Raw genomic sequence first — 11,146 nt, forward strand, 5'->3', positions numbered from 1 at the left:
TTATATACGTTACTAAAATAAAACACCATACATGAGTACAGAAAGTATTTCGATATGCATCTCCGAACACAACCAAATAGCATATAGAGATACATATCCAAACCATATTTTTCACAAAATGGAATGGATATCAAAAAAGAAAAATTTAGTATAATTTTAGGTGCATCCGAATATATATCTTCTCCGGACCTATGAAGGTCATTTTTTGAGTTTAGAGTGTGGGATACACATAAAAGGGTGGCAAAAACATCTCCTTAATGAGAGAACATTTTCTTCGTCTTTGATTGTTAGCAACTGATTTTCTTCATAACTTGCAAATAATGAAAAGATTTCCATAATGAATCACCAAAAATATAGTTTCAAGCATGAAAAAGAAGATCACGCAAGGTGATGATTTATCTAACTTATAGTTTGACATTTTCGGATGCATCTTCAAAAACATCACTAAATCGATTATTATATAGGTCACTAAATAAAACACCATACATGAATACATAAAGTATTTCGATATGCATCTCCGAACACAACCAAATAGCATACAGAGATACATATCCGAACCATATTTTTCACAAAATGGAATGGATATCAAAAACAAAAAGTTTAGTATAACTTTGGGTGCATCCGAATATATCTTCTCCAGACTTATGAAGGGATGCACACAAAAGGGTGGCAAAAACATCTTTTTAATGAGAACATTGTCGTCTTTGATTGTTAGCAACTGATTTTCTTCGTAAGTTATAAAGAATGAAAAGATTTCCATTGTGAATCACCAGTACGTGATTACATAAAACAAATGAAAAATAAGTTAGTTAATCACTAAATTTGATAAACTTTCTAGAAACAAAAGCATAGTATCTGATTTAGTTAAAGCACTACAAAACATTTTAAGATTTTGCAGTCAAATTCCTAAACAAGAACACAGTCATGCTAAACAAAGACTGCATCTTCCTCGTCATTATGAACTGCAACATAGCACCATTCACATCAAAATGACACTAAATCTCTCATGATTAGAACATATCATTCATGCTGCCCTCAAACACAATCTTCTCCAAGTCTTCCTGAGACAACAGAGTTTTTCTGCCACTGCCACCACCAGTCTTATCATATGGCTGCGCCATTTTCCTGAGGAACTGCATCCAACATATAAGAAATTGGTGAATATAACGCAGTGCAAGTAACTACAAAAATATTCAAACTACAGCTATGAAGACAGACCTCGCGTGCTATATGCACAGCCATGTCAGTGCTCAAGTTCAGGTTGGCATCACGTAAATGAGAGAGTATCCAACCAGGCAATTTGGAACGTTTGTCATGGCGACTATACCTGCAGATATAGTAATAACCAACTATTTATTTATTATTACCATAACTGTCAAGGACAAATGATGAAGAAGCCGAAACCAAGTAAATGATACATTCATCATAAGTAGGCATAGTCAGTACATGTACATCTTATATCAAGTCATATATTTTATTTTGAACTATGTAGAAGCCGAGCCAAAGTAAAGTGAAATATGTTACGAAACTATATATGTTATGCATATTTACAGTAACATTTCCTCAATTTTGTTCAATTCTAAACAAACATTTACTTCCTTGTCTAAAGCTTGACAATATTATCATTGCTGGTTATTTATTATTATTAAAATGGACAATAACTTCCAACCCATTTAGTGACAAATTCCAACAAAAGTTACACACAGAATGCATTGTGATTGTAAAGACACTAACCTTTTGTCTGCAAAAATCATCATCCCATAATCAGCCTTTGAACGGATTACACGGCCCACACATTGTGCGGCTTGTCTCTGTTAAAGCAAAACTAACATTACCAAGGATTCTAGTTTCACAAAATTTAGCATTCAAATTTTCACAGATCTGAAGAAAGTGTCTCACCAAAGCATCAAAAGTTAGAAAATCTCCTTCCTTAATTTGGAAAGTCTCCCTCAGATATTCTAGGCGTGCTAGCAAAATCCTGAAAATATAAAGTAAGTTCTGCAACCAGCAATATAACCTCGGCAATTTGGACAAGAAAAAAAGAAAGAGATATAGAATAGTTCTAAATCACCCTTATTCAGAAATGTAATCTAACAGAACTCACTTGCTTAATGTGTACTGAAAAGGAACCCCGTACATGATTACTAGACGGCCATAATGCCGATCAAAATCTATACCTTCCGCAACCTTTCCTCTGCAAAAAGGTACAATAGATTTTTAGCCTAGGATGAAGTTGACTCCAAGACCGTGGGTGAATATATTAGAGAATAACGCATTATGAAAAGTTATAATCAATTGCCCTAAGGAAAGAGTTAATCACACAATAATTAGAAGCAGAGGAAGATCAAGAAAAACTCCAAGAAACTATTACAAGGAGTTGGACCAAAAAAGAAGTCTCCAATCCAACAACTTAATTTGAACAAAACACAGTAAAAGCATTTGATCCAAATAGCTGTTATAGTTTTTTTTAATCATGGAAATACAATTTTTTTCAAACGCTCTCACATAAGCTGCCAAAATAGTGCTTTTGGCCCCAAATAATAAAATAGTGACATCTGCCCTCAAAGGTATAAATGATAATATTGCTCCTGGTATAGATGGGTATGGGGCTAAGTTTTTCAAATCTACTTGGGATATAATTAAAAAGGATACTCTTAATGCTATAAGAGAATTCTTTGAGAAAGAAAGGATGTTTAAAGCTATCAATAACACTCTTGACACCCTCATCCCCAAGACTCCTAATGCTAGCATGATCAAAGACTATAGGCCTATATCGTGTTGTACTACTCTCTATAAGATCATCTCTAAGGTTATGGCTGCAAGACTGAGCAAAGTGCTGGGAAGTATTATAGATGAGAGCCAAACTGCATTTGTTCCTGGAAAACACATCCAGGACCACATCCTCTTGGCTTATGATACTGTTGAATGGTGTGCATTGGAAGCAATTCTGAAGGAGCTGAGCTTTCCAGATAAATTTATTAGGTGGATTATGTTAACAGTGTCCACTGTGTCCTATAGGTTCAAAGTCAATGGAGGGACAACTGGCAATCTTAAAGCTATGAGGGATCTTAGACAAGGGGAGCCCCTCTCCCCCTTGTTATTTGTTAATGTGATGGAGTACCTTCATAGAAGTATGCAAAGGCTGAAGCTGGATCCAAACTTCAACTTTCACACTAAATGTGAGAAGTTGAACCTCATCAATATGAATTTTGCTGATGACTTATTTCTCTTTGCTAGAGGGGACACAATGTACATTGAGTTGTTGATGCAGGCTTTCAAGGGTTTCACCAGCTCCACTGGGCTGTCTGTTAATCCCAACAAATGTGAAGTCTATTTTGGGAATGTGGAGAATAGCATCAAGCAGAATATTCATCAGTTGACTGAGTTTTCTGAAGGTCTTGCCCTTCAGGTATTTAGGTATCCCTCTCACTAGCAAGAAGCTCTCAGTGGGTCATTGTTTGATCCTAGTTGAGAAAATTGTCACTAGGATAAAGCACTGGAGTGCAAAACTCCTTAGCTTTGCTGGTAGGCTCCAGCTGATAAATAGTGTTATGTTCTCTACGACTAACCATCGGTTGCAGTGTATGCCTCTTCCCCAAACTGTGATAAAAAAAGTGGAAGCAGCCTGCAGATCTTTCCTCTGGTCGAGTAGTGACGAAATCATTAAGAAGTCCCCTATTGCTTGGAGCAAAGTTTGCATGCCTAAGACCCATGGTGGCCTTAATGTAATCTCGATTGCTGATTGGAATAAGACGTCTCTTACCAAGCTTCTATGGAATTTTTGTGGTAAGGCTGACAACCTTTTGATCAAATGGATCCGTTGTTATTATACCAAACATCATGTCATGTCTGTTCCCATCAAGGCCAATTGCTTTTGGATTTTAAAAGCAATTCTCAACCAAAGGCAGGTGGTGATGCATCTTGAGGAGTGGAAAGACATGCTGCAGCAGAACAAGTATTGCACCAGGAAGATATATTTGGCAATCAAGAACCATCATCGAAGTGTTTCATGGAGGAAGCTTTTCTATGGAAATCCAGCGAGACCGAGGGCAATGTACACGCTTTGGTTAGCTTGCCATAATAGGCTAGCAACCAAGGCAATATTGTGTAAGATTGGTATCTTAAATGAGGACTGCTGTTATTTTTGCAGGGAGAAAGAAACAATTCAGCATATTCTGTTTGCCTGCGAGGGAACTAAGATGATTTGGGAGTTTATTTTAGCCTGGATGCAGGTGAACCACAGGGCTCAAAGCTGGGATGAGGAGCTAAAGGGGGTGGTTCAGCAAAACAAGGGTAAAGGATGGCGTGCAACAGAGTGTGCCATAGCGGAAATGGTTTATGGTGTTTGGAACTATAGGAATACTATTTGTTTTGGGAATCATGTAGGTAGTAGTGCTATAGAATCTAGTATTGTGGGAAAAAATTGTGTACAGAACTTGGATGAAACCCCATCTTAGGAAGCATGTTAGTGTTCTTATGATGCCTTAGGGTGGTTGTGGTTCTGTTGTTGCTTTGTGGCTGGATCATTTTGATCGCCTTGGTTGTATTGTGTTTCGGTTTAGTAATAAATTGCTTATTTCCAAAATAAATAAATAAAACGATTGAAACCAATATGAGAAGTGGCTTTTGTTGTTTACTTTATTTGTTGTATAAACAACCAATGTCAGAATATGCATTAACCCAGATGAGTTGCAAATGCTATTATAATTTATATAATCTGAACAATCTATCTTTGTCACATGTGCAGCTAAAAATGTAACAGTTACGTATGTAAGCATGGATTGACAAAAACAAAATGCTATGAATATCAATCAGCATTCAAATCTCAAAATGCTATTTTATTGTAGAACTCGGGAGAAAGGAGGCTGGAAAAGACTAAATTAATTATCTCGAACACACAACAGATGCAGGAGGTTTAGTTTTCAAGCATAGCAACACTACAGGAAATTCTGTAATTATTGGTTAATAATATACACAAACCAAGGTATATTCTAATAAAAAAAAACTTCTGATCACTTTTCCTATCAAATTATGAAATAGGAAGCAAAAATTGAGTTAGCTAGCAATACCATTCTCCTAATATATGCCAAAAACTCATTTAATGCCTATAATATCCTCCAGGTCAGCTGGTGCTAGATAATCCATTAAATAGATTATCATGAAAGAGTACATAGTTCCCAGCACAGTTTGATTAATCTTGTCGAGTGGTGCAAAAAAAAACTAAACCCAGGAGAATAGTAGTTTCAGTTATCTTACCTTGCAACTGAAAAAAAGATAGCACCTCTTCCACAATCACAAGCCCTGCGGTAGTTGTCAAGAGCTAATGTGGTTTCTACCACATCTTGAGTCTCAATAAGGACAAGCTTATACTGCATTATATCCTGAGAAAAATGTGCTTTTAGAAATATGAAAAGTAACCGACACTATTGGTAAAAATATTGGAAATCAAAGAATTTAACTAGTTGTCTCACCCTCAAAATTCCACTTTCATTCCAGCTATTGACTATACCGTCCATATACGAGTAACTAACGAAGAAACATACAATCCCATCTGGAACAACCGATGCCATGTCCAATAAGAGCCTTCCATAATTTCTTACGACACCAGGATCACTTCTCATATCAAATTTGGTACTGACTGGGAGCTGATCACTGAAACAACATACCAATTAAACATTAAAAGAAAATAAAAATGGAAGTGAAAGATGCAATTTTTAAGAAAAGCAGATATTGAAAATGTATTTACAAGATTTAATGGAAATACCTGCCACGAGTGAGGACCATGGGACATATGCAATCTCTTGTTAAGGACATTGTAAAACTTCGACTCACAACAGGGTGGAAATTTAGAAGCCGAGGGTACAAATCTATGGGGCTTAATGTGCCAGATGTAATCACAACCGACTGAAATCGCTCAAAAACAGGTCTTATGGCTAGAGAAGCATCATGGCAACAAAGCTGAAATGGCATCGGTGAAGAAAAATTAGAAACATATACAAGAAACATTGAAAATATACAAATCTCTCATAGAATAAAACCTACTTCAAGATGTCAATTCAAATCAAAACACCAGCACTAACCTGCAATACAGGATCAGGAATGTGAGGCATTCTCTCGTCAAAAGGTTCTATTATAATGGAAAAACCTCGAGCATATGTACCCACAAGTGTGGCAAAATCACATATCGTTTGGACGTGAAGGAACTCATCAGTATCTGTAATTTCCAATGTCATCATTAATGAATGAAGGCGGTCATAACAGAACTTCAAAGTTTTTTGGTCAATTCCAGCCTGGTTAAGTATAGAGGAAACAAAGCTAACAGGGTTGTCCTTCTCCACATTCTCAGTTTCCAAGCGCCCTTCAAGGTACTGAACTAATCTACGCAAAACCTGCACAAAATGCTCAGCCTTACGAATATTTCCAGGTACGGCCTCTTTTAGTATATCGTCGGGCAAGGCTGGATTTGCAAGCCAACCATCCGCAGCTATGTAAGTAAAATAAGTTTTGGTTAGTGAAGATTGTATATAACATAAAGAAATATAACAAGATTGACATGATACATACCAGGAAGATCTCCTCTTAGAGCCAAACCCTCCACAAGCCTGTTGTATTCAGCCCGGAGTCTACCAGCATCTGTGGCCTTGAACCTTCCTACCAGTTCAATTAAAGAGTACGAACACGAATTTTAGTAACGGGAACAAATGAAAAATTATGAAAGACTGGAACTGAAAAGTGAAAGGAAGGACAATTTCAACTTCCAAGTGTAGCCTAAGGAAAAAAAAGAAGGCCCTTTTAAAATTCATTACTTTTACAAATCCACCAAAGTATTAAGCTTAATTAGACTTTCGCTACCTCTGGTTTTACCTATCTATTTTCGGTCCTTCAATAAATTTTTAACCAATTTTGGTCTCTCAACTTTCCAATTGTTACAATGAAGTTCCTCTATCCATTTTCCATTTATTTAATTTATTTAAAACTCTTAAATTTTCACAATCTATTAAAAAAATTTACAAATTTTAATTGATTAAGTTGTTTTAAGCATTTATTTGGTAAACCAAAGTATCTCTTTTGCAACTAACTGCAGAGAGACGGTTCCCCAAAGTTAATGAGATCCATTTAAGGGATTGACCGACTGCTCCCAACACGTGTTTCTTTACACGCTGGTCAAGGATCGAAACCCCCGACTAAATTGTTAAAAAAAACTCTATTTATTTGGTAATTTTAAACATTCTTTTATTTAGAACTTACTAATTAAAATATCAGATTAAACAAAAAAGAAAAAACCTAAAAAACATACTGAGGAATAAAATCACATAAAAATTATTGAGATTAAAATAGCATATAGCCCAAACTAGAGAACCCAAAAGTGTAATCAAACCTAAAGGACGTGCATATTAAATAGGCAGTGTTGCAATCACTACAACCCCCACTTTTTTTAACAAATTATACTAATTCACTTTTGAATTGTCAATGAAAAATCTAAAACAAGATGAGAAAGTTATAAATTGCACATACTTGTCAATTTCTTGACGCATCCTATTTATATTTCTCCTAGCACCGTCAATAGTCTGCCTCCTCACACTCACACTGAGTGCTTCGATACAAACATTATCAATATTGTGAGCTTCATCAAATACAACAACTGATTCTTTCTGCATTTCTTTGGATATTATCGCAGCCACCTTTGGATCAAGCAAATATTGATAGCTGTACACCACCACATTGGCAAACTGCACCATGTGTCGTGCCAAAAAGTAAGGACACCACCCTTTCTGTTTTCCAAACACTCTCAGATCCTACAATCACGGCACACAATCAGATTCAAACATTTTAACAGTTTGGTTAATATCAAAACAAAAAAACACAACGAACATCTAAAAGTGAGTAAGATCAAAATTATATCAACCACATCAAAACTTTGAACATCTTAAATCTTAAAACTGGGGAACAGCCAAATTGGTTCAAAATCAACAATTTCAGTCAAATCCACTAAGAATTCAACATTTTGGAATCCAAGAACATCTATACCCAAAGTTTGAGTATTTTAGAATTAAGAAACGTCTAAAACTGCTAAAATCCAAATTTCAGTAAACCACAGTTCGAATTAAAACATTTAGGAATCAGATAACATCCAAAACTGGAAAAAAAATCAAATCAAGCATTACAAAATCAGCCATGCTTGGAATTCAAACATTTAGGAATCAGATAACATCCAAAACCAAACACTCAACCCCACTTAAAAAATCAAATCAAATCAAACATTCCAGAAAGAACAAACATCATCAAAATTAACCATATTTTGAATTCAAACAATTTGGAATATGAACATGAATTCAAAATTACCTGCAAAGTATAAACACCAGGAGGCAGAACTGCAGCATCACCGGCCCTTTCATACTGCTCAAAAAACTCACAACTAGGAACATCTGGGTTCTCCGCAGCCACCGCCCTAACCCAACTAGCCGTCAATTTCCGACAACCCGCATCAACAGAATCGCGATTCTCAGCAGCAAGAACACGATTATTAATACATAGATTCTTCCTCGAAGACAATCCAAGCGCCAGCATCTTAGCAGCAGGACCAATAGATTTAACCATATAATCATGAAGTAGTCTAAGCTCAGCCAAAGTCTTTTCCATCTCATGAACGGTCCGAGTACAATAAATAAGTTTGAGTGGCGATTGAGGCTTAGAGAGTGTGTAGCTTGTAATCAATGACAAAAGCGCAATAGTTTTTCCGGTTCCGGTCGGCATTTCCAATAAACAATGTCCTTTGGCATCTAGGGTTCGTTTTAGTTCAATCATATATGCATATTGTTCTGGATATATGTTGTCATATGGGAAATACACAGTTACTTCTTCAATTGTGAACTTCATTCTACTTTCTTCTTCTTCTAACAATTCAAAAATATTAAACACAATCATAATCAAATTTCAATAATGGAATAAACAAAATGATAAATTCAATTGTGAAATTCATTTGGTTTCTTCTTCTAACAATTCAAACATATAATAGAGAATCATAACTAAATCATAGTAATGGAATGAAAGAATAAACAATATTGAAGTGAGAAAGAGAAGTGCGTACCAGTAGGATGCGGCCACGAGTTACGGTGGTCGACGGGAGGAGCGACGAATAGACCAGGCGGCACAAGATTGCTAGGGTAAGTAGTTATTATGCAGACAAAAGTAATTTTTATAAACTATTGAATTGTTATAAAGATTAAAGGTATGATAGTGTCACTCTTATTATAAACTAGTTTTACATTATATTCTTAGAATTTATAACACTTTATTATATCATATGTGTATGCGCTGAATATACGTTCGTGATTTATTAACTTTCTAAAAATATTTTACATTAACAACGTATATTATTTTCTCGTTGTTATATGAATTTAATTATCTACATTCACAGTATAAAGATTTTTTAAATATAATTATTTGTTAATTTAAATATAAATTACAAAATTATTAAAAAGATTATCAACAAATTTAAATAAATAAATATATATATATATATATATATATATATATATATATATATATATATATATATATATGCTAATAATTTTGTAGTGATATATTTTTACTAGCATCAAAAAGGGGTAACTTGTAATCACAAAGACACGTACAAGATGGACACTTGGACAATATAGAAGAGACTACCCTAATAAATTCTATTAGAAACCACAAATTTAGGGATTTTTTTTTAAATAATCACTATTTAAAAAAAATCTAAAATAATTAATATTTAAAAAAAAAATCAAAATAACCATCTTACAAAATAGATGTGTCAGATGAACTAGCACATCCATTTCAAAACAAGAGGAGGCGACTGCACCACTGGCACATGCTTTTGAAGCATTGCATGGTGGCGCATATGTTTGGCCTTTGGTGTATGCGTCAAATCATCTGGCGCATACACTTTTATATTTTTTTTAATTTTTTTTAATAAATAATGAAATATAATATTAAAATAAAATTTTATTCATGATATAATAAAAATTACATGGGATTGACAAAAATTTAATGACAGACCCGATCGAAACGTCCTCCTGTTCCACATCCAGGTGCGTTAGTTTGTCTTCGAGGTCTCCTACGATTTTCCTGAGGTGTTTGGGGTATTTGTGTGCTGACCTGATCCAATGATGACTGGTCTGAAGGTCCGGCAGCGGTATTTGATAGATGTATCATCATTTGTTTCCAATAGCGGGGGGCTCTGGTCAACGGCGCTTCTGTAATGGAGTTTGGTGCACATGTTATCGTAGTTAGGTCGATGTGGTTGGGTGGATTGTGAACGGTATAGTTGCCCGAATTGGGACATTGAATCGTTTTAGAAACGAAACAATGGTTTATGGGATGTACTATAGTTAAACAATAGTTTGGTGTTTTGGTGATGGGATGTTTGGGTGGTCATTGGTGGGGGGGCTACGATAAAGTGACCTATATGAATCATTTGGGCTATAGACGGTTGTGGTTGATGCGTATGGTTGTTGGTGGGTAGGGTTTGATTCTTGGTTTTGTGGTTGGGTGGGTGGCATAAATGGATTGTGAGGTTGAGTATTTGGTTGTTAGGTGGGTAGCATGAATGAGTTGCAAAGTTCGATGTTTGGTTGTTGGGTGTATGTGGTAGGTTGATGGTGTGAGGTTGGTTGTTGGTTTTGGGTGGTTTGACATTGGTGTTAGACGGGGACTTGTTATTGGGTGTATGATGATGAAGCTAGTTGGCGCGGATCAATAAATATCGTGGCTCAAACACAAATTATTGCGTTGTTACCGACCTAAACCATGCCATATATTGTTGAGTTGGTCCACCATGGATGACTGGTTAGTTTAAGATGTGTTGTCGTCGATTCCTCCAATAACGACACATCTCTTTTGCGAAGTCTCTCCAATCGGAATAATCTCATTGGGCATCAACTCTTTTTTGATGCCAATCTCCCAAACACGTCGGAGGTTCTGGAACCTGTTGTTGCATGCCAAACTGCGGTTTTACCCCGTCATTCTGGTGCATCTCCACAATAGTGAACCGGATAATTGGTGTCTTTGATGTCCAAATTGCAGCATCATCATGGTTAACCTGATGATCAAGTCCTAGATATGGCCTCCAGATAAACTATACAACAATACGACACGTTTAAAT

At 35.7% G+C, this 11,146-nt stretch overlaps 1 protein-coding gene across 2 annotated transcripts; it reads right to left on the reverse strand.

The window, feature by feature from the left end:
* Positions 1-805: 805 nt before the first annotated feature.
* On the reverse strand, positions 806-9,255 carry LOC127127243 (general transcription and DNA repair factor IIH helicase subunit XPD). Of its 2 annotated transcripts, none has more exons than XM_051056378.1 (13): positions 9,089-9,255; positions 8,344-8,894; positions 7,516-7,796; positions 6,565-6,647; positions 6,081-6,484; positions 5,765-5,958; positions 5,472-5,652; positions 5,257-5,381; positions 2,105-2,194; positions 1,900-1,978; positions 1,735-1,811; positions 1,219-1,327; positions 806-1,133 (listed from the first exon to the last, which is right to left on the reverse strand). In XM_051056378.1, the coding sequence occupies exons 2-13, from the start codon at positions 8,875-8,877 to the stop codon at positions 1,011-1,013; spliced, it is 2,280 nt and encodes a 759-aa protein (XP_050912335.1). In that variant the 5' UTR covers positions 8,878-8,894; positions 9,089-9,255; the 3' UTR covers positions 806-1,010. The 2 variants fall into 2 exon arrangements, with proteins under 2 accessions (XP_050912335.1, XP_050912342.1); XM_051056385.1 differs by having other exon boundaries at positions 8,344-8,891; positions 9,089-9,249.
* Positions 9,256-11,146: the final 1,891 nt, after the last annotated feature.

The sequence above is a fragment of the Lathyrus oleraceus genome, chromosome 1, assembly GCF_024323335.1.
Source record: "Lathyrus oleraceus cultivar Zhongwan6 chromosome 1, CAAS_Psat_ZW6_1.0, whole genome shotgun sequence".
In the NCBI taxonomy this organism is placed as follows: domain Eukaryota; kingdom Viridiplantae; phylum Streptophyta; class Magnoliopsida; order Fabales; family Fabaceae; genus Lathyrus; species Lathyrus oleraceus.

Excerpts from the sequence above, each read along its gene's own strand:
- LOC127127243 (XM_051056378.1), bottom strand. The coding sequence starts at position 8,877 with ATGAAGTTCACAATTGAAGAAGTAACTGTGTATTTCCCATATGACAAC. Across the intron at positions 6,648-7,515 it reads ATGCGTCAAGAAATTGACAA|GTTCAAGGCCACAGATGCTG; the intron begins GTATGTGCAATT and ends ACTGGTAGGAAG. Across the intron at positions 5,382-5,471 it reads ATGAAAGTGGAATTTTGAGG|GATATAATGCAGTATAAGCT; the intron begins GTGAGACAACTA and ends CATTTTTCTCAG.